This window comes from Myotis nattereri (assembly GCF_964212035.1).
Source record: "Myotis nattereri genome assembly, chromosome: 5".
In the NCBI taxonomy this organism is placed as follows: domain Eukaryota; kingdom Metazoa; phylum Chordata; class Mammalia; order Chiroptera; family Vespertilionidae; genus Myotis; species Myotis nattereri.
The window spans coordinates 52,848,025-52,872,249 of record NC_138080.1 but is presented as its reverse complement, the minus strand read 5'-3'; the positions used below and the strand labels follow the sequence as shown (position 1 = coordinate 52,872,249).

The window sequence follows — 24,225 nt, the reverse complement described above, 5'->3', positions numbered from 1 at the left end:
CCCTGTATCTTAACTACTGTTCAAGGGAACAGTGCTGTGGGAAAACAAGGGCATTCTCAGATGGGCCGACCTCGGCCCAGGCCTCCTGTTAACCTTTCAACCACTGGAGGTGTTGTGGGCTGAACTGTGTTCCTCAAAACGATACGTTGAAGTCCCAAGTCCCAGTACCTATGAATGTGACCTTATTTGGAGAGAGGGTCTTTGCAGATGTAATCAAGTTGAGGTGAAGCAGTAATTCAATATGGCAGGTGTCCTTACAAGAAGAAAAACAGAGACACAGTGAATAGTGTGCCATGTGGAGACACACAGGGAGAAGACAGCCACGTTACCATGGAGGTAGGCCCCCCTGCAAGCCAAGGAATGCCTGGGGCTACCAGAAACAGGAAGAGCTTGATTTTTGCATTTCTAGCCACCAGAAGTGTGAGAGAATAAATTTCTGGGATTATAAACCACCCCACTCTATGGTATTTTGTCACAGCAGCGCTCAGAAACAAACACAGTAGGTAAAAATAGAAAAACCAGTTGCTCTGTATAAATTTTAAGTCCCCTGGCTTCAACAAGTGACATTCCAGGGTTCTTGTGTGTGTGTGTGTGTGTGTGTGTGTGTGTGTGTGTGTGTGCGTGTTTTTCTTTTTGATAGGGCCTAGGATAGAAGAAGCAGCAGGAGAGAGCCTGGCAGGGCTGCTCTGGCTCTAGAAATGCTACAGGAAAGAAATGAGCGCAGGTGAGGCTGCTGTGGCTCACTGGGAAGTCAGAGAAAAGAGGGCCTTGGAGACAGGTTCAGGCGGCTAGCTCAAGCCCATTGCACCCCCGGCTGCAAGTCTCGTGGGGTCCCTTAGAGTTCAGGAGAAGCACGCTTGTGGGGGAAGAAGCAGGGGAAGGGAAAGGCACATACCTGGTTTTTGAAGGAACATATGATTGCCAAATCACAGACCCTCATTTTTATGAGATCTTTAGGAGAAAATAAATTTCTTAAAGACTGGAAATAGAGAAATACACTTTTTATTTACAAAGTTCAGACCCACAAATTGTAGGCTAAGGAATTCTACCAAGCATAATTTTATAGAGGAATAGTAATGGCATGGTTTACAAGCACCTAGAAAAGAAAGCATTCTGGGTTCCATAAGAATAAATTATACTAGACCAGCCATGGGCAAACTACGGCCCATTTGAAATGAATAAAACTAAAAAAAAAAAAAAAGACCGTACCCTTTTATGTAATGATGTTTACTTTGAATTTATATTAGTTCACACAAACACTCCATCCATGCTTTTGTTCCGGCCCTCCGGTCCAGTTTAAGAACCCACTGTGGCCCTCGAGTCAAAAAGTTTGCCCACCCCTGGCCTAGACCTATTCTGAATTCTCTTTTTGATAGCGTTGTTAGACATGATTTTAGTTATCAACATGACAAAAATGCCAAGAAAGGTAAAGTGAACTCAGAAGTCATTAGCGAAAGCATGGAGCCTAGATCAAGGAAAGCAATGGCCTTGCTGTATTCTGTGTTGAGCAGGCGCCACCTGGATTTTGTTATCAGTATTGGGCAGCACCCTGTAGGAAACTCACAGGCACCCTAGAGGGGATACTAAGATACTGAGCAGGGAGTCAGCGGTGCTTGATCTGAATCACTTTTACCGCAAACACTCTTCCTGTCTTGGAAGGGCTACCCTGACACCTGAGACCCAGTCAACATGACTGTGACTTTTAGGCAAGATACTGTGATTTTGAGAGATTCTGTTCATTTCCTATTTTAGTACCATCAGTGCCTAGTACATCACCTGGCACATAATTATTTGTGAAATGCAGAACATTAAATGGTAATCCCAAGGGCAGGCCAGTGCTGGTGCAAGTTCTTTGGTTACAACTGGGCCACCTGGTTTCCTGGTTAATCCATTTCTAGCCATATAACACCACTAGGTTAAGAACACTTACCGGGAAGATTCTTTCTGCTTCATCATCATTATTTTCAAATAGCCCTGTCTGGTCTAGGATCTCCCCATAGCTACTAAAGAATGGCCCCTAACCATCCAATGTGGGGGACCGCCAAAAGTCACTGACAATAGAGAAGTAGGAACCTCTTGGGGTTCAAGCCAAACCACTCACTCAAACTGACTATAAAGAGTCTGGACTGGCTGGAAGGAGCCTGGTTTGGAGGGGCCACCCCAGGAGTGCTGTGAAATCCATAACAACATCTCTTCTGCAATTGAGAGATATATCTCTTCATGCCTGAACTGAAGGCTGGAGTAATTGTTCCTTATCATCCTCTTTCAGGAGACCATCAAGCAATAATTTTCATAAAGGTTTATGAAAAGATAAGAAAAACTCAATAATGATTGCATTAGGCAGTTTCCAGGCCCCTGATTTCAGGTTGCCTCCTTTGGTTGATTGCATTTGTCTCTCACTGGAACACACCACCTCTCTAATCACCTGGCTTTGTTCCGCTGCGGAATTGCCTGATAACAGGGCCTGCTTTAGCCCATCCTTGCAGGGCACTGTGGCCCTGAAAGAGGCATCGTGCCAGTCACAAGACCGGAACTCTCATTCGCTTTTACTCCATAATGTCTCTTCCACTGTGGGCTGGTCCTGTGACCTTTCTGAACCTCAGTTCCCACTAAAATAATAATTGTGCCTGCTCTGTCTGTTTCTGGGTTTGCTTTGCTCTGTACTTTGAAGCTGCTGTCTAAATTATAAACCACCAATCAGAAATGAAGAATTACATCTCCCTAGTGTTCTCTGATCCAGCTGTTTTCCAATTCTAAAGTGAACATTTACTTTTACAGCATGTTATGTCGCTCATTCATTTGTAGAAGGATTTTTGTCATTCTGCATCTGTGTATTGGGTGCCTCCTGTCAGGTACTGCATAGGGGCTGGCAACTTAGAGGTAAAAGATAGAGCTGTCAATAATTTCCAGCAAGGAATGCTACAGAGCTCGCAGGAATGGCAACCAATCCAGACTGGAGTGGGAAGGTCTGGGATTGGAGGATTTGTCAGAGAATCCTTCCTCAAATGGGTGATGTTTTTGCTGAGTTCTGAAGGAGTCAGGAGATGATGAGAGCATTCCAGGCAGAACACGTGGCACGTGAGGCTAGAAATTAGTGTTTCTCAAAGGGGCTGCTATTGGCAGTTTGAGAGGACAAATGTACTTGTATGGACTCTTCCATGCACTGGAGGGTGTTTGGCATCCCTGTTCCCAAGCTCCAAATGTCAGCAGTCCCTCCCCACCCCACACCCCAAATACGTAATCAATATGACAGCCCAAAATGCCCCCTCACATTTCCAAAGGCATGCCCCACCACTCCATCAGGGGGTTTGGTGCCACTGCCTGGGTAAGAACCACTACAAAACAAACAAACAAACAAACAAAACCCAGAAAAACATAGTAGCATGTCTTAGGAACTAGAGTACAGCTAGGGAGGACAGAAAGTCGAAACAAGTGAAGAAGGCACAAGCCAGATGATAAATGGTCTTACTTGCCATCTTGAGTTTACTTTCAAGGAGCAATTTCCTTGATCAGGAGATACTGACTCTATGTAAAGGGCTTTGGCTCATAACAGGTGGCCAATACATTTAAGATCTCTGTCTCCCAGATCCTGCCAAGCCCAGTTTAGTTAGCACATGTCCTGTTCTTAAGCATATACACTGTCTGTATACCTCCCAATGGCTGTGCACGTAACAGTCAACCTGGCCTATGACAGTTAATTCTTTAATGTCTGTTCAACTGGAGGGAAACAGTGGGGAGGGCAAGACAGCTCCAAGATGTCCATAGGTCTGTAGCAGGCCCAATCCCAAGCATCTCAGGCTCTGCTCTGCTCTTGTGGCCCCACACTCTGGCTGCTGCGTGAGGTCTCAAAACCAGCAAAGTCCAACTCAGAAACTGCGCTGTTACATACCAACAGCCACTACCACCACCGCCTGTTGCCAGGGAGTGTCAAGGGGAAGATGCGGTGACCTGTAACGCATCCTGTAGTAACTCAGGCCCAATTTATAAAGGGTTCGTTTGCCAAGACATGCTAAAAATAAGGCTATCCTTTCCTATAATAAACAGTGTTATGTGTGTTAGGGTTCGGGTTGAGCCCTCCAACCCCACTTGCCCAGACAGTAGTTAAGCCATCATGATGAGGGTATGTAGGACCCAACTATCCCGTGTAACGCTGTTTCCCAGGAAGAACTATTCCCAATTCCAGGAAAAGATCAGAACATATAGGACCTCCATTTGCTCTACCATAGCCCTGGCTCCAGCCACACTGCACTACCACTCTCAGTTCCTGGGAACCTTCTCTTCCTCCATGCCTTTGTTTGCTGTACTCCATGCCTGAAACGCACCCCACTTCTCCTCGCCCGGCATGTCCCTCTGGGCTCCACAGCATCCACTTCCTCTGGCACTCAAAGCACTTACCACTCTGAGTTGCATTTGCCCAATTACTCATCCACCTCCCACACTAGGCTGTGACCTTTCTGAATGCTAAGCAACTGTTACATTTTCTCTGTATCCTCAGTGCCCATTCAGCGCCTGGCACACACTGGATCTTCAATAAGTATTTATTGCAATGAATGATTGAATGAGTAGGTGAACCTTCTCTGACTACAAACCCAGCAACAGACAGAGGATCTCTCCCACTTCTCCACCATCTTCTGAGCACAGAGCCTCATGCCAGTTGTATGCCCCAGAGTTTGGGTTGAGTGGGGAAGAGGGGAGAGGTAAGGAGAGAGGATGTGCTTGGGGAGGGGTTTAGATGAATTTGGTACCAGGTGGGCTCAGCAGCACCAATGAGAAGAAGAGGGGACTCCCATCATAGCAAGGCAGGCACCTTTGTGATGGTCTGTCTTAGGAAGAGGCCATTGTAAAATTAAGTGGGGGTAGCCTGCCTATCGTTTCAGGTATCGGTTCTAATTAAATTATAAAACAAAACAGAACATGTGTCCACACAAATTCCTGTATATGGATATTTATATCAACATTATTCATAATAGCCAAAAAGGGGAAACAACCCAATGTCCATCAACTGGCAGATAGATAATAAAATGTGCTGTATCCATAAATGGGATATTTTCCAACCATAAAAAGGAATGAAATACTGATACATGCGACAACATGGATGAACCTTGAAAACATTATGCTAAGTGGGGAAAAAAAAGCCAGACACCTAAGACCCCCATATTGTGGGGGATGGCAAAGTAGGGGGTGATAGTTAAAGGGTACAGGGTTTCTTTTGGAAGTGATGAAAATGTTCTAAGATTGGTTGTGATGATGGTTGCCCACATCTATGAATATACTAAAAGCCATTGAATAGCACACTTTAAAGGGGGGAATTGTATAATATGTGAATCACATCTCCTGAGAACTGTGCACCACCTGGAATAGCATGCTAGTATCCGCATGTCTGTGCATTTTCCCGGGTCTGCCAATTTCACTGGACTCTCTATGCCCCCCTCCCCTTCCCACCACCAAAGGTAGTCACTGCTCTGCGGGGCTGGCTGTCCCATCACAGGGCTCAGCACAGTGCCCGACTGCAAGGAAAGAATATGATGAATATTTATATTGTCAAATATGCAAATTCAGTCTTATTCTTTAAATGAAAATGATCAGTGTCCACTTTTAAACTAGTAATTACAAGGAATAGAATGCAGTATGATTCCGGAACTGCCTTCATTGCTATAGGAAATGGAATAATTGTTAATTCCATCCTGACACGTGCAGTTTTTTAATTCAAGTATTATTTGTAATGTGAGGATCTAATCGTTTTTATAGGATTACATGCTGATCATTTTTAAGTTAGTAAACACGTTCAAAATAAGTTTAATGACTTGGTAGGAAATCAAGTTATGTGTAAATATAAAGGCTGTTAAGTTTTTCAACCTTTAACTAAAAACTTTTGCATCATCAGAAAAGCAGTGAGCTCTGTTCATCCCCTGAAGCATGTATTTAAATGTACTGCCTGATGTTTCTCTCGACGACTAGAACCCCAGAAAGCAGAGAAATGTCATTTGCATTGTTTGACTTTGGGGAACTGTATTTTATTTCCTGGGCAAATACCGAGAGTTGAAAAAAGGTAGGAGAGGCTTGTTGAACTGAGCTGTTCTGCATCTTAAACATTTACATTTGTGTTTCAAGCTACTGGAAAAGTCCAAGAGATCATTTCCCCCCCCCCCCAAAGGAGGTTTATTATCTAATGCTGACCCCTCCCCAAGCACACCCTCTAAATTTGAACCGTCCGTATGTCTAGTGTTCTTTGTAGAAGCCATGCTCGCGGCGTCCCCCTTTTGCTGATCAGCACGCCCTCTGGCCCATTTGTATCCCTCGCGGAGCCTGGCCGGGCTGGTACTCCCGGAGCCGTGCGCACGGGTTGCCGTCCCTGGGTGGATCGCGCACTCACATTGTGGTGACGGACCTGAGCGGCCCAGCCGGAGCCGGGAAACAGCTGACTGCTGACTCAGAGGGGCGAGCGAGCCACCCACGAATCTCATTGCAGCTCGCTGCTGCATCCCTATCCCACAATCCCTTGCTTGGTTTGCTGCAGTCTTTTCAACAGACGCGGAGTGGGAAAAAGATGTCCTGTAAGATAAAGATTGATTGGTTTGGATGCCGAAAGGGCTCTTCCACTTGTTAAGGACCCAGCAACATTCCTGCGGACTTTGCTGCGCCTCCCCTCCTTCCCTCCATTTTTCTCTTCCCCTGTTCTGTTCATGAGCTGGCACATCCCTCCGTAGAGCAGAAGATATGCTGGGCTTCTGAGGATGGCTGCACTGCATGGTAGGGAATTTTAACCGGTCTCTTTGCATGGTGCTTCCAAACTTGAGGTGTTAGCAGACATGTGCATTGTGCTTTTGGGTTCCCGCGGAGCTGCCTGCAGCCTGGGAGGGTTAATGCTTTGCCTCGTTGAGCAGTTTGCAGAAATGAGTAGGTCCTAAACGTTCGGATTGCTTAGTATTCTGCCAGGTGGATAACTGATTTCTCCTGCTCTCTCTGTCCTGCCCCCGCCCCACCTTTTCTCTCTTGGTAATGCTGCATGCTTGGTAACTGTGAGATAGAGGGAGAACCGCTCTTTGCTTAAACAAAGGCACCGAATTCACAAGAATAGGAAGAAAAGCATGCAAGATTATATCAGGTTCCTAATGTGATATAACCAGCTCTTTATTTTTACTAGTCTTTATTTTAACGTATATCTCGGCTTATTTTCAACAGAAGATTTTTTTCCTCCTGCATCTGTTGAGTACAAAGATGGGGATGCAGTATTCAATTTGCAGGATTCCTTCCTCGGTACCCCAGGGTGGAGTAGAATGTGCATTCGACCCTTCCCCCACCCAGTCCTCTATTCGAGAACCCTGGGGTGCGAGCCACGGTTCCCAGTTACCATTGGAAACCCATTCATTCATAATGCATGACTTGACCCTCTGGATTCCAAATGCCATTGATCACCAGACAATATGCAGGAGATGATTTGGGTTGGTTTTTTTTTCCTGACATTTTCCCCCCTGCCTTTGCAGTAGACTCAAATCTGGGTGGAGTTCAATGGTAGCATTACAGAAAAAGAAAAAAAAAATCTAGGTTTGCTTCCTGAAACAGTGGGCATTATCTTTGTATCCAAGCATTATTTTTTCTATGAGTATGCCCCACCCAGTCATTATGCCTTATTTTGGGGGGGGGGGGGGGATAGGAGAGCAAGTAGGAAAGCTATTTATTTTAAACTACAATTAGGTGGATTTCTGAACCAAAAGATAAGATGATATTTCTATCTAAGAAAAGATGGGTTTTACTGTTATACTTTATGGAACAGATCTAGATTTAGAATGAGGCATTTAAAGAATTGTTATTGGTTCTTCTTTGGCTTAGATCATAGTATGGAAGTTTTATTCCTCATGATTAAATTGTTAGCGGTGTGTGTGTGTGTGTGTTTTAATTTAAAAAATTAGACTATGTAAGGAGAGCCATTTGTTCGCCCAGATTTTTAAATTGATTTCTTAAGTATTAGGATTCTGTTCTGCCTCGTGTGAACCTACTTCCCGGTGCCTTTGATTATCTGCCAGCAGATGCCTTAACAGCATGGGCCCTAACCCACTGTAATGTTAAATAATGCACGCCCCTCCCCAGCAGCACACAATGCAAAGTTTCTTGTGTGCTGTGGATGAGAAAGCAGCTTTCTGTTGCAGAGATGTGAGTAGTGGCCTTTCCTAAACCTCTAAAAATGCCTTTGCAATTTTCTCCTAGAAAGACACAAGTGATTTGCATTGGAAAGGTTAAAACTCAGCCGAATGTACAAAGGTTCTCTGACCGAATGTGCTGGTTCAAGAAATATAAATGCAGCATGTGTAACCCACACATTTTTAAAACGGAGACTAAAGTCTATACACGTTTCACCCTAGTTAATATTAAAATCCTGAGATGACTTTCCTTATCTGATAACAAAAGCTTAAGTAAATTCTGCTGTGTGTGAGATAAAGTAAAAATACTCATTCTTTATCTTAATAAGAAATGAAAATGTCCTTCATTTGGATATTCTTCAACATTCATTTCTCTGAACTCACAGCTTTCTTTTATCTGTCTTTATTAAGTAGAAAAAAATCCTAAATATGTAACAAATTTCAAAAATTTAGTTAAGCTTAATTTTTAAAACTCCCTTGTTCCTTTTCATTATCTTTCAGATGAAGACTTTAACCAAACATTGGTATATATTATTGAAATGTATGGAAGAAAAATACTTTCAAACTTTAAAAAAAAATGCTGATGAATTATTTATTCTCATAGCATTTTTTTAAAAGTGTGACTGAATTACCTCTAATTGTGGCAAAATTATAATTTGCACACACCTTAAAAAAAAACTAGAATGCCATCTGTACCCCTTTATTAGTTATGTAAAGGTTTCAGTGTCAGAGTGGAATTTGTTCTCTAAATATTATTGTTTAGCTTGTCTAAATTTAACAAATCCTCCTAGAATTTGGAGATTTAGATTAGACCAGCTACTGAGGAATAAATGAGCCCAGTGTAATTATTCCGATAGCATCACTGAAAGAAATATTCATTACTGCTTTTTGCATGCCAGTCTTTCTACCCACTTCTTTACCACCTCTGCCTTTGTAGTCTCAGTAGCCTCCATTAAGTGCTTTTTTATTTTTCTTCTAGAAAATGTATTAACTTAAGTGGATATTTATTCTAATCAACAACAGAATTAAACAGTATACTTCCTATTAACCAGGGGCAAAAGGAGTTTGCTGTCAGTAGGCTTGTCTTTCAAGTTCTGATGTGGAATACATTTCTCCTTCCCCTACTTGCTAACCTCGCTTAACTCCCAGAGCTTAGAGCCCTGGCGATGCTCTGCCATTTTTGTGGTCCCCAAGGAAAGCAAGGGAGGAGACTTAGAAAGCAAGGTGGTGGGTGTGGGGAGAGGAGACCCCACTCCTCTTGGTGGCCCCAGGACACTGTGAGACGAATGTCCATTAGCCTGACCATTTAACACTCCATCACCCAGACCCAGCCTTCTGGAAGTTGGAACCCCTAAAGCAAATCTTAAGAACTGACTGCAGGGGTGAGGACTTTATGAAGAAAGCAATGGCAAACAGTTATCTATACTAAGGAAAGAGGTAGAGAAAATAGGCATAAATATTATAAAAACAAGTTGGGTACTCAGCTTGTAAATCAACTTCCATATTAGCAAAATCCAGCCGTCTAGGGAAGCTGACATGCATCTGACCCTGGGAATAAGAACCTTGGGGAAGGTTGGTCATGGCCTTGTCTGGAGACAGAACTTAAAGTAGATGGTCCCTGAATGTCCTCCAACACACACACTCAACACACACATGCGCGCGCACACACACACACACTCATACACACACTCACACACACACACTGTCAGGAAGGATATTGCATCTGGCCTTCTAATTTACAAAAAGGCCCATTTGGGATCACAGCTTGATTTAACTGGAATCAGGTCACCCTGTTTTAATTTCCTGAAGATTGTCCTCTTTTTTTTTTTCTTCTAGTTGCATTATCAGCAACAATGCCAATTCCACTGCAGGTCAATGAAAATATCCTCACAAATTTAAAAAATGAAAAATACCTTCTTTAATCGTGTTTCAACCTGTGCCTTGAGCCCGAGCGACCACCTGTCCTGGCAGGTGAAAGGTAGTGTATTGTGAATCACAGATAATCCTACTGGTTCGAGATTTCCTTTCTACAAATGTAGCGGAAGATTTTTAACTTCTTGGGAGCTAATTTTAGCATGCCTGCACCACTGTCATGGGCCCCAGAACAATACAAAATGTAGCTGATTTTATCAATACAACAAAGTGGCAACAAAGAGGAAGAGCAACCCAGGAATGCCATAAAATTAAGCAACAGACGTGGAAGCCAGTGCCTGTAGGATGACGTGCAATCAGATATGCTTGCTGCCTCTTAGTCACAAGTCACATGTTAAGATTTTATTTTCCAAACGAATCCTGACCTGCTTCCCAACCATGTTTCTGGGACCATCCAGACAAGTTTTCACCAACTCGCTCCCCTTTTCGAGAAGAGTGCTTTTCAGTTTGGCTTTTCTCTTCCACCCTCCCTTCCTGCTCTTCCTCACAGTGGTGTCAGCAGTAGAAGTTTGGATAGTGTTCTAATCGACGTGGTATAATTTGGGGTGGGAAATATGGTCACAACCATAGAACTGTGGGCACAGGCATTTTTCTTTCATGTCATCATCTCCTATCAAGTTCTCCTTTTCCATTTGGTTGTAATTCCCACCAAGTTGTAGATTTGCGAAAGTGAGCCAGGAAAAATACCAGCGATGATGAGAGGAAAGAAATGCTGGGGTGGGATTTTTCTCTGCCCAAGGACTTTGTGATGTGATTGTTGCATTGTTTTTACCTGAAACAAGCGGTATTTAGTTGGCAAGCCCCCACTGATAAGGAATGTATGTGTCAACCCTCTGAGACTTTTACTTTCCATGCATATGTGTCTTCCACGGTTCTCAATTTCTTTTCCTGCATTTGTGAGTGTGTTAAAATATGTCACTAAATGTATACCTTCTGGATGGTGGCTTATGTTGCTAAGCATTCGATTACCACATGGACAGGCAGGTACTGTGTGATATCAAGTGAAGACATTCACATGGCTGGTAATGACCTTGCTCTTGATCACTCATTCAGCAAGTGCCCCTCTTTCCTGCTATTGGGACTGAGTCCATGTCCATGTTATACGTCATTTGTTCAGTTAATTCAAAACATAATGCATGACTTCCAGGCACAGTCCTAGAGCTGGGACTACTGCAGTGAGCAATCAGAAAACAAAATCCCTTAAGACTGCTACACCATCTTAGTGGAGTGTGGGAGGAGACAACATGCAAAATAAACCCATTCCATAGTTATATTAGAAAGTTTCCAATACTGTGGGAAAAACAGAGCAAGGATGGGCGTAGCAAATGCTAGGGGGTTGGGGACAAGTTTCAATTTTAAACAATGCTCAGATTGAGAAGGTGATATTGAGCAAAGCTGGAGAGGGGGAGCAACTCTCCCTAAGCAGTGTTGCTCTTGGTCTGCCATGGGCCAGAAACCTTAGTTAGTCTCCCCACATAAAAGTTCTCAGAGTTGCTTAAGGCCAATATCATATCCATGTTGGCTATTTAAGTAGTTTTACAATGGCTCTTCCTGCCTGCAGCTCTCTACCATTTCCTTTTATCAGTGTGTCTGGTGATAGTTTCTGCAGCCAAAGCATCTGATATTCTTCAGAGACAAAGTCCACCCCAGGCGTGTTTTCATATGTGTCGCTCCAGAAGTGAGTTTTGCTGATCTCCAGAAGAATACTCCTATAGCGTCATCTCATTCTTATCACTCACTTGTTTCTGCTGGCCATATGAGTCAAGGTCTTTGACACTTCAGAAACTGAGATGGGGAAATAAGATCCACTGAGAATCTAGATAAGAATTTATTGCCTTTCTAATCAAGGAGATCAGAAACTGTGGTTATGCCCAAACACTTTGATTAAAGGCTGTCATATATTCCTGGAGGCATACTCAGACTGATGGAAGGCTTCCCAGGGTATTTATTGGTACATTTTCCTAAGCACATTATCCCTGTAGGAGCAGTTAAATTTGTCTTCCTTTTGTGGGTATCCATTTATATTGAAGGAATGATGGTTCCTGATAAAGTCTCTGTTTTGGGGGTTGGAAACCTTTTGTGCTGTTTCTGGGAGTCCTAAAAACCCAGATGCCTTCAACAGGTCACTTGTGACAGATTTGTAATATTGTGATTTTAAATTACTGTTAATGAGTAAACTCAATTTGCCGTATAAATTACCAATGCTAACAAAGATTCTCACCCACTATAGTAATGATCATAAAATTAGAATAAAATGTTTTTATTTCAGCTTTAGAGAACAAAAATTTTGGCTCAGGAAATTTCATTTAGTCAACATATATCATTAAAACAAATAATATATATTTTTTTTCCCTTTGCTCCAAATCCAAAGTTTTAAGGATTAAAATAAAAAAGTAAAATTCAATTATGATGTTTTCTCTCTGCTTTATTTAATACTCAACATGACTGATTATTTCAATTGGTACTAGGAAAATTTTTAAAAGCTATGCAAAATAAAATGAATTTTAACTGATTTTAACAGAAAAGTTCTATATATTTTAAAATATGGGACACATCAAGAATTTGCGTGTCGCCAAGACTGGTTTGGCTCAGTGGATGGAGCGTCGGCCTGCGGACTGAAGGGTCCCGGGTTCGATTCCGGTCAAGGGCATGTGCCTGGGTTGTGGGCATATCCCCAGTGGGAGATGTGCAGGAGGCAGCTGATCGATGTTTCTCTCTCATCGATGTTTCTAACTATCTCTCTCCCTTCCTCTCTGTAAAAAATCAATAAAATATATTTAAAAAAAAAAAAAGAATTTGCATGTCATCCTTGCTCCAGGGCCATAATAATCTTCTATATCATTTCAAGTTTAGTGCTGCTGAAGTGAGCACATAATTTTTATGTCTGTCTGTCTGTCTGTCTCTCTCTCTCTCTCTCTCACAATCAAGTGTTAAACTTGTTTAAGATTAAGTATCATGACTTACCAGATAAGGCAGAAAACTTGAAATCTGAGCTTTCTGATTCACTGATTTTACTGGATGACCTTCAGCAAGTCACTTACACCCGTAGCTTTGGTTTCCTTATCTTAAAGACAGACAAATCCAATCCTCCCTATTCTGATGTCAGAGGGATGTGGTTAAAGAAAAGCAGACTATGTGTCAACATTTTGAGCTCCTGAGAGATGAGCTCTATTTCATTCAATAAATATCATTCTCTACTCTAGATTTTTAGGGAAACATTCAATGAAGTCTAGCAGGTAATGTTGGTTAATTAGGTATGTCACACCTACATGGTTTAACTAATACAGTAAGTTGTTTGAACGTGACACACTTGTATAGCAGGTGCTTTCATAAGGTTCTATCTGTTTATCATGCTCTTTACTGAACTTATCTAGAAGGTATTGAATTGGAAGGTGGGTGGGTCGTGTATGTAACTACTCAAATATGTGTAAATAGAATTTTAATAAAAGTTGACATACTTTTAAAAAAGTTGGTGATTTGGTGGGGAGGAAGAAGAACTATCATTTATATTTGGAAAAGAGTATGTCCTTCAGAAAATATAGAATGGTTGGTTCTGTAAGTAAAGTATATTTCCCAGCTTCAAATACAGGTCCCAGACCAGATTAACATGTGATATCTAAACCAAGCTTCCATAGTGCAGCCTTCTTAAAACACCAGTCAAGGGAGGTGTGGTGATTTAAGGAGTGAAAAGGCAGGGTTTTAGAGGCGCGCACACACCTGAGTTTGCATCCTGGCACATTTCTTAGCTGAGCCCACTTTTTAAAATCTTATAGAATGAGAAGAATACCCTGCCTGCCTAGGGTCATGAAGATTAACTACTTTTTTTTTTTCAAAGATAATTTCTATTGGGAATTGAAGGGCTGTGGACATCTTAACCATATATTTAGAAAATTTGGAAGTGAATTTTAGCTCAGCCTTGGTTTGGGATAGAAGCCAGAAATTCTTTAGGGCGGTAAATGGAGCAGTGTTTTATGTCATAACTTTTTCTTCTCTTATTCTCTCAGAAGCCCTCTGCTTGCTTCTCTGTTGCCCTCTTCTAATTCTCCATTTTTGGCACGATCCCTCACTAATTGAAACCTCCTCTGAATGCATTCCCTTCACCAGGTCCCACAAATTCTTACACATGAGTAGCAACAGACATTTTAAAAAGATAATAGGGACTAGCTCTTGCCTTTGTTCCTGATCCACGGCAAATACATTTTAGTATGTAATCTATACACCTTTAGTTCTGAAGAAAACACTCTGAATCACATACAAAGTTTTTAATTAAAAATTCTAGCCCATGCCGAAACCGGTTTGGCTCAGTGGATAGAGCGTCGGCCTGCGGACTGAAAGGTCCCAGGTTCGATTCCGGTCAAGGGCATGTACCTGGGTTGCGGGCACATCCCCAGTGGGAGATGTGCAGGAGGCAGCTGGTCGATGTTTCTCTCTCATCGATGTTTCTAACTCCCTATCTCTCTCCTTTCCTCTCTGTAAAAAATCAATAAAATATATTTTTTTTAAAAAAAATTCTAGCCCAGCAGCATGGTTCAGTGGTTCGATTCCTGGTCAGGACACATGCCCAGGTTGTGGGCTCAATTCCCAGTGAGGAGTGTGCAAGAGACAGCCAGTCAATGATTCTCTCTCATCATTGATATTTCTTTCTCTTTCTCCCTCACTCTTTCTCTCTCTGAAATAAACAAAAACATATTTTATAAAATTGTAATTATTCCTATCCTGAATATTAACTGTAGGGAGAAAAAACTTTCTCTACACTCTTATGTTCTGTGTCTGGGGCTTGTGAATGAATCTGACAAAAGACAGATTTTCAGGAGAAAAACATGTACAAATTTATGGATATTGTATTTACCCCAAATAAAATGTGTTATATTTTATTGATTTAGTACTTTTAATTTTATATGCGTGGGGGCTTCACAGAAAAGAAACAAAAATCCAAAAAGGTGGTTAGACTTGGAAGTTTATATATTATTTTAACAAAGAACAAAAATGTGTGGAGAAGTGACTAAATAAAGGAAAAGGCTGTTTGGATGCCTAAAGGCAAAAAAATTGTGGGAAAATGTATGATAGATAAGGGTTGTTTTGCAAGGTTTGTGATTGAGTTTTTTCCTCTTCCTGGTATGGGAGAGTGGGGCACCTTTACAAATGGGAAATTTATGACCTGCTTTTAGGCAGATGGGAGAGAGCAGAGAGCTCCTCCCATGCCTGCTGCTTCTCAATTGCCTTTAGCTCAAAATAATCTGTACATCAAAGTGGCATATTTTGATCCCCTTCAAGTAAAATAATTGGAGAAAACATATTTTACCTTAATAAGACTCTTCTATTTAATATAGACTGTATGACTATTATAATAAGACAGACAATATATATTCAAATATAGTCATGGCTAAAGGTATGAACAGGCACAGCTATCGAAGTATTTAACCCCTCATCTGCCACTGTGCTGAAAGCCAGCAAGCATACCTCTTTGTACAATTCACCTTCTTTTAATTTGTTTTGTTTGCTTGGTGAACCTGTGGTTATTTTATTGATAGGCCAAACAGGCAGCTACCTATACTCACTGTATAGCATGAGGGATGGTTATGGTCATTTTGAGGTCACTAACATGGAATCCTACCTGTATTCAGAACACAATGCCCATAGTGAATGAGCCAATGATTGACTTGTGCTGACAGATTATTAACTATTTTTCCCTTTTGGTTTTTCTGTCTGACAGCAGCAGTGTGCAGGGTCAAAGACAGCTGGCCCCCCATGTCAGTGGTCTAGGATGGCCAGTGAAGCCACCAACATCCCAAGTCCTGTGGTGCGCCAGATTGACAAGCAGTTTCTGATCTGCAGTATATGCCTGGAGCGGTACAAGAACCCCAAGGTCCTCCCCTGTCTGCACACGTTCTGCGAGAGGTAAGCCCCTTGGTGCGCGGAGAAGGGAGTTCCACAGACCGACTTCCTACCGAGGGTTCTTTCCAGAATTCTCCAGTTACCTAGGGGAGACAATACATCTTTTGTGCTTCTGATATAAATCTGGAAACATAATCATGAGTTTGCCAATAATTTACTTTATTACAAGTGGGGCAAAAAAATAATAATGATCTAGGGGTAGCTGTTCATTCATTTCCACAGGAGATGGAGCTTTAACTATTGGAGGGTGTGTGTTTTTTTAATTTAAGTTTTCCCTTTGTTCTTTGTGAAACAATTTTGGCCAACCACAGTTCCCTCACAAAGGGTCTTCGGTGAGAGACAATTAAAAATCTATCATGTCCTCCCATATAACAGTCAGGTAAAAATATCTGCATATATGAGGGGCTAGTTAAAAGGAGAGAGCCTCCCTCCAAAAATAATTGAGAAGACACATACCAATGGCACATTTGAACATTATGCTATTTCAGATGAAGGGAAAAGCTGTGTATGTAGTAATTATACATTATCAGAATATAGAATTTGCTATATGTAAAATATACTTTCTTATTTATCTTTCTTGAGTGTTTCTTTCCACTGAGTTAATCATTTATCAGAATATTCATTCACCCCATGTCCAACTTCCCACATAAGCAATGAAGCATAAAGATTAGTGGCCTAATTTAAGTATTTCCCTAGCAAGGCTGTATATTTTTTCCTAAAAACAAATATGAATATGGTAATTATATTTTATAGCAGCTTGTTGAATACAGTTGCTATTATTATTTAATATACATAACTAGAATGCTTTGCTTTCTGTTATAGAATAGAAAATTGGTATTTCCACTGGTTTCAAATCAATGCTAATTACATCTACATCCAATTGAACAGATTTGTTAACTGGTTGAGCATGCTTGGAGTTGATTTACTTTGGAGGGTCCCAACTGCAGCAGAATAATCACATCCGTGGTGGTGATAGATGGAGAGAGAGGTGGATTTGTTATCGGACGTTATGGGTTTTGCTTGTTTGCTTTGCTTTCTTTGCTGTGGGCTGTTTTGGGGTTTTGTGTGTAATGTGTGGATATAGGGTTTTTGTTTATCTGTTTTAGTGGTGGCATATGGGGCACCAAATACCTTTTATTTTATTCATGTTATACTTTGGCTTAAGTACTTTATAATTCATCTTCCAAAATGGCTAAATGGAGAGTGATTTTTTTCCCCTCTCCACTCTATAGGTGTAGCTAAAACATGAATACCAGCTAATTGCCCCTGTGTCCCTGGGCTCACGTGGTAAGATCATTATTTGATTTGGTGCAGCTGCCATGCCGGGGCTCTTGCTATACAGCTGAGAGCCACTCCGGCTGAGCGCGGCAGAGCTGCCCCAGTCCCCGGTGTTCAGTCCCTCTGGTCTGTTGTTCGGTTCCCATTTCCTTGTTCCAACAGGTGAGAAGCCCCATTCTGCCCTGAGCCTGTCCCCTGCCCTCTCAGTGAGGTCCAGCCCGGCCCATCTATATGAGATAGAGGTGGTTATAGGAAGAAGGCACAGCTTGGGGGGCCATCATGGGTTTGGTTTGGGACATGTTGAGTTTTAGAACCTGTGAGGCCTCTAAGAGTAAATGTAAAGAAGGTGGGTGGTGTACAGACCTGGGGCTCAGAGGAGATACCTGTGGGAAGGAATAGAAACGTGGGAGTGTTATGCTTTAGGCAGGCACGTGGGTATGGTATCCCCGGGAGAGAAGAGTGCTTCCAGTGGAGTCTGGGTTAACTCCAAACTGTACTGGCTTAGTTAGGAAAATAGAGCAGACAGGAGAGCCAGCTGAGTGTGGCGTCATAAGCCAAGGGAAGATGAAGTTTCAAAGAAAAGGAGTGGGAGCGGGGAGCATAGTGGTCAAGCTTGATGAATGCTTCTGAGAAATCTAGTAAGAAAAGATTGAAGCGTGTTTATTGGATTTAGACATCATTAGTGACCTTGACAAAAGCTGTTTCAGTTCCGGTATGGATTTAGCCCCGGCTACCTCTGTGACGTAAGGAAGGCCATTTAACCTCCTTGATGTCCGTTTCCTCATCTGTAACATAAGGATATGGATGAAAGCATTGCTTTTCCAGGTCTGTTTGGCCGAGAAACTGGAAAACATTGTGCGGTGTAATTATTTAGAGTTTAGATCCTGGTACCAAATTGCCTTGGTTCGAACGCCTGCTCTGCCCCTGACCGCCTAAGTCCCTCGGGCAAGTAACTCAGCCTCTCTCTGCCTGCATTTTGTCATATGTCTAAAGGTGATCACAATAGTACCTACCTCGAAGGGTTGTTGGAAGTACTTTGAATTCAGTGGTTAGCATATATGTTGGTCATGATTAGCAAATACGTTTCGCTCATTAAATGAATTAAGTTGATGCCTGTTGAGGAGAGGCAAGAAGAGATCAAGCTAGTGTGAGCCTGGGGATCCCATTCCTGCTTCAAAAGAACACTTCCGCTTGGCTGTTTTGTTGTTGTTTTGAAAATATTTTTATTGATTTTTGGAGAGAGGGGAAGAAGAGGGAGAGGAAGAGGGAAACATAGATATTGAGAGAGAAACATGGATCAGCTGCCTCCTAGGGATCAAGTCTGCAACCCGGGCATGTGCCCTGACCAGGAATTGAAACTGTGACCTTTGGTGCATGGGAGGACCCTCAACCAACTGAGTCACACTGGCCAGGGCCAGGTGTGTTTTTAACAGCAGAGATCTGCTTATGGTTTTGGACATTAAAAGAGTTTCAACACCAACAAAAAAAAAAGTGACATGTTTCTCCCAAATGTAAAAGTCCATGAACCTCCGACTAGCTTTTCTAGACAAAGCTCAACCTTAATGTGTATACAAATTGCCAGGGGTCTGACGCATTAGGCCTGGAGTGAGACCTAAGGTTCTGCTTTTCTCCCAAGCTCCCTGGTGAGGGCAGTGCTGCCGCTCCACAGACCAAGGCTCTGGAAAACACTGCCAACGTCAATGGCATTATTCTTCTCGTGGGCAGGGCCAATATGAGCTTCTCAGGGTTAGCTCTGAGTTTCTGAAATATTCTTCTCCGAGTCAAGGAAGTGACAAAGGCAGTTCCTGCAGCGTGTCCTGTATAGTTGCTGAGAACATGTGTGGTACCTGTGAGAAGTGGCGGTTCCATTCCCTGAGCCCCACTGTGCTGACAGCCCCTGGCTTCTGCTTCTGCTTCTACCACAGGTGCCTGCAGAACTATATTCCCGCCCACAGCTTAACCCTCTCCTGCCCAGTGTGCCGCCAGACCTCCATCCTGCCCGAGAAGGGGGTGGCCGCACTCCAGAACAACTTCTTCATCACGAACCTGATGGACGTGCTGCAGCGAACGCCAGGCAGCAACGTTGAGGAGTCCTCCATCCTGGAGACGGTCACCGCAGTGGCTGCCGGAAAGCCCCTCTCCTGCCCAAACCACGATGGGAATGTAAGTGGCTGCCCGGCAGCGTGCCTGCTGGATGGGGGTTGGCGTTGGGCACTCAGAGGCTCGACGTGAAACCAGAACTCCACCTGGAAAAGGAGTCATTAAAAAAGATTTTCCCCAGCTTTCAGACTATTTTGCCTGCTTCCTTTCTCTGACCCAATTTATTTAAATAATAAAATCAAACTGCATTGTGTCTTCTGAGCACAGATTGGTGGTTTCCCCAGGAGAGCTGGCCTCTGACAATTTGCAAGCTGGGCATACGTTGACCCACATAAACATCTGTGTAATAAATTATGGATAAAGACTTAATAATACCCCTACCTGGTTTGGCTCAGTGGACAGAGCGTCGGCCTGAGGACTGAAGGGTCCTGGGTTTGATTCCAGTCAAGGGCACATGCCCAGGTTGAGGCGGATCCCCGGTGGGGGTCGTGCAGGAGCCAGCCAATCTGTGGTTCTCTCTCATCGTTAATATTTCTATCTCTCTCCCTCTCCCTTCCTCTCTGAAATCAACAAAAAAATAATGAACACTTAATAATAGATAAGTTCTGCAAATTGAGGATATTTAGGAAAATGTGAATTACATTTCTTTATTTTTCTTGCAAGGGAAATTTTTCTCATGCCCCATTAGACCCTACTCCTTAGTAATTAATAAATAGAATTTGAAGATACGTGAGTCCTTGATAATAGATTATAAATTCCAAGCATATTTCCTACTATTAGGAAGCACAATCCTATTATAAACTCAGGGGGACCTGCATGTATCATCAGTAATTGATTCACAATGGCTATGTAACCCGAAGAGTGGCATTGCGTGGTGGCTAAGAGCCCTGGCTTTGGAGCCAGGCTGCCTGGTTCAAATCCCGCACTTCACCTTATTCTCTGGGTTAGTTTTGGCAAGCTAACCTCTGTGTCTCAGTTCCTCATCTACAAAAGGAAATAATAATAGTATAATTGGGAGACTTAAATGTGTAAGTCATATAAAACGTAGAGTAAGCTCTTGACAAATGTTAGCTATTAAAATTCTTTCTAATTAATAACTTTAGTCCTTTTTTTCTTTATATGATGACCACGTCAAACGTGCTTGCAACTGCTTATAATATAAGGCTCAGGTATAATAAAACCACTAAAGCAACAAGAGATTGCTTGAGCAAAGCACTTATTATTAGCCATAACTAGTGTTTATTTGCCTTATCTTGTTCCACTCTCTCTGCTCATCATTGCTACAGCCTCACTGGCCTAGAACTTGCCAAGTGGTTTCCCACCTCAGGGCCTGGCTGCTTTCTCTTTCTTATGCCTGAAATGGTTTTTGCTCTCTCTTGATGTGGCTAGCTCGTTCTCATCCTTCATGCGTCAGCTCACATTTCTCCTACACAGAGCAGTCTTCTCCAACTCCACTATGGCTCCACCTCTGACACCCAGTTGCTATCCATCACATCACTTCTTGATTTCCTTCATGGCATTCACCACGCTCTGCATGCCCTCATCTGTGCATTTGCTGAGCTCACTTTTAGGAAGTGAGCTGCAGGAGGGCAGGGACCAGGCTCACCATCATACCTCTAGCACTGAGAACAGTATCTTATACATAGAAGTATGGAAATCATCGGAGACCAACCCGATGAAAACAAGCAAAGGCTATGCATTCCGAATTCGCTCAAACAAGGAGTCAGCCACCATCACTTGTGTTTTGGCAGGGATTCAAAGTCAGGCAGAGGAGTGGGAACACTCAGTCATGGGAAAAAAAGCAAGGCTTCAGGTGTACCCTGATGTGTGGCCATTGGCATGGGGAAGCTAGAGGTGGGCCAACTAGAAGGGGGCACCTATGTGATTGGTTAGGGGTTCATATTTGGCTTTCTCTGATTGGTCCTAAGTTGGGAGTAGAGACAAAAATTAGGGAAGTTATCAGTAATCAAGTCCTAGCCATTTGGGGCCAATTGTTACCAAAGTTTTTGTTGAGCTTTTTGGATTGTTACTAGAGCTAGCAGTCGGACTTCCTGCAAATCTGACTTACAGCAGGCTGACTTCCCGGGCCGTTTATTATAGATATGGAGTCAGTGTCCTGGGCAGCTTGTGGGTCAGAGGTCTATTTTTATACATGGTCTGATCACTGTCCATTTGCATATTTAGTCTCTCAGAGGTTAATCAGTACCTATTTGTTGAACGATTGTGCCAGACACTGTGCTTGGTCTCTTACACACCACTTTGCAAAGCAGGTGTTAGCTACCTTGCTTGTATAGATGAAGAAACAGATTTGAACAGTTTCAGTCACAAGTCCATTTGACGTAAAAGCTAGCCCTGGAGGAAAGAGCACCCTGAGCTTTTTGGGAACCAAAGTAAGAGGTACATGGTGGATTACCTCTTTTTATATAAAAAAATGAAAAATACATTTTAAAAAAAGATTGGAGAAGTGGGCTGTCAAGAGTTGCTCAGCTGGGTGGATTGGTGAGGTCAGCATGACTCCCAGGCGTCTAGCTTGGGTACCTGTGTCAGCTGTGGTGCAACCAACGGAAACAGGGGTTGACTCTTTTAGTTTTATTGATTTCAGAGAGGAAGGGAGAGGGGGAGAGAGATAGAAACATCAATGATGAAACAGAGTCATTGATTGGCTGCCTCCTGCACACCCCACACTGAGGATCAAGCCAGCAACTCATGCCATGTGCCCTGACTGGGAATCGAACTGTGACCTGGTTCATAGGTCAGTGCTCAACCACTGAGCCACACCGGCTGGGCCAGAGGTAGACTTTAAAATTACTCTGAACTTTTTACAAAATGGCACTATCAATCTTAGAGAAACTTTGGAAAGAGAAATATGTTGTTAGTGCCAGAAGGACAAATAGGAAAGAATTCCTAAAGATGTATTTCCTGAGCACGCCTCGAAGTAGAGACCTTGGTTGCCACAGGCTGCTAAGCAGAAACTCCCTCAGAGATGCTAATTTCAGCAAAATGTAAGAATCCTTTTAGGCTAAAACTTTACTTTCTCCCAAATGCAACACATCAAATCACACTAAAAATGAAATCTCTCTAAAGAGCTGGACCCTCTTTAGAATAAAGGAAGCTCTTTAAGGTATGTTTTGAGCACTTTCTCAATGCTGGGTCATTATGCCTCTTCGGGAATCATAAGATTTGTAAACCAGCCAGAGGCCTTGGAAAATCAGCTGCGTGTCTTCACTCATTCTGTTGTTTCATTGTGGACTGTAGGAGTTCGCTGCTGCTGCTTTGAAACGGGGCCTCATGGCATGTTCAAGCCAAATGCATGCGATACTACAGATAAATTGCTGCTGTTAACTGCCATGGGTAAATCTTTAAAAAACATTTCAAGCGTCTGAAGGTTAATAAAATCCGGTAATTAACAATAAAGCAGGATGTTGCTGTCATAAACTGCCTGGTGCTGATCAGCACATGTGGATGAAAGCCTGTCATTTACTTTAAGTGCTGTGGCACAATCTGTCTTCTAATTAAACTGCTGTGGCGGCATTGTCCAAATACAAAGAAAAATGGGGCTGGCGGTCAGTGATTTCAGAGGTTCCTTGCCCATAAAGCAGACACTTGAGCTCATGCCTTGCAGTCCTAGAACACAAATGATCGGACGATCGTGAAACCCTATTTTTGCTTGCTTAGGCCATGCTAGCAGCATGTTAAGAGGTGCAAAGGAGGGATCCTCATGCCCTGCCAGGACCAAGTCCCCACTGCCAGAAGCCTCCGGGCTGGCTGCATGGCCCTGAGCACATTCCAGCAGTGAGTAATGCGAGTGGCTCCTCATCTTCTCTTCTGATGAACACAAATGGTGACTGTCTGTCAACAGCAGTAAGCTCATCCTGGCCTCTGGCCCACCCACCCCTGGAGCACCAGCATCATGGCACTCAAGATGGATGAGCTCAGCCGAGTCTCACACCTCCCACAATTAACTCTCAGCCTGAGTCAAAGCTGTCAGAGCCCAAGCACAGGCATTTGAGAATGACCAGTTGTTGACACACTTCAAAATGATTTACTTCCCAAGAAACACTGAGGATACTGAATCAGGGAAGTAACCCAGGTCTGCTGCTGTCTCTTCAAAGCAATCAAACATTTTTTTAATTGAGGTAAAATTCACACACAAAATTCACATTTTAACCATTTTAAAGTGTATAGTCCAGTGGCTTTTAGTGTATTCAAAAAGGTTGTGCAAACCTCACCACTAATTTCAGATCTTTTTTGTTATCCCAAAAAGAAACTCTATACTCTTTAAGCAGCCAGTTACTTACCCCCCACCATCAGCCCCTAACCCCTGGCAACCATCAGTTTGTGTTCTGTCTCTCTCTGGATTTGTCCATATGGACACTTGATATAAATGGAATCTTACATATAATATATAGCTTTTTTTAGTCTGGCTTCTAGCACGTATAATGTTTCAAGATTCATCTATATTGTAGCATATATCAGAACTTTATTCCTTTTTTAAATTTTTTTTAATTTTTATTGTTGATAGTATTACAGATGTCCCCCAACTCCTCCCCCCTTTCTCCCCCTCCTCCCAGCCCCTGCCCCACCCTAGGCCTTCACCACTCTATTGTCTGTATCCATTGGCTATGCATATATGTACATAAATTCTTTGGTTAATCTCTTCCCATCTCCCCTGGCTTCCCCTTTGAGATATATCAGTCTGTTCCCTGAATTCATGCCTCTGGACCTGTTGTTCATCAGTTTATTATGTTTATTAGATTCCACATATGAGTGAGATCATGTGATATTTCTCTTTCTCTGACTGGCTTATTTCACTCAGCATAATATTTTCCAGGTCCATCCAGGCTGTCACAAAGGGTAAGAAAGCCTTCTTTTTTACAGCTGC

General features: G+C 42.7%; 1 protein-coding gene across 8 annotated transcripts in view; it reads left to right on the top strand.

Annotated features, from left to right (window-relative positions):
• The window catches only part of TRIM2 (tripartite motif containing 2), a 123,530-nt gene that overhangs the window by 68,077 nt on the left and 31,228 nt on the right, over positions 1 to 24,225 (top strand). For 3 of the 8 annotated variants that reach the window (XM_081092252.1, XM_081092251.1, XM_081092250.1), the window contains exons 2-3: positions 15,787 to 15,968; positions 19,169 to 19,406. In XM_081092252.1, the coding sequence (XP_080948378.1) occupies positions 15,835 to 15,968; positions 19,169 to 19,406 (372 nt within the window). In that variant the 5' untranslated portion in view covers positions 15,787 to 15,834. Of the gene's footprint in view, positions 1 to 6,510; positions 6,751 to 15,783; positions 15,969 to 19,168; positions 19,912 to 24,225 lie in introns of those variants that run through there. The other 5 variants (XM_081092253.1, XM_081092254.1, XM_081092249.1 and 2 more) reach the window with 4 other exon arrangements.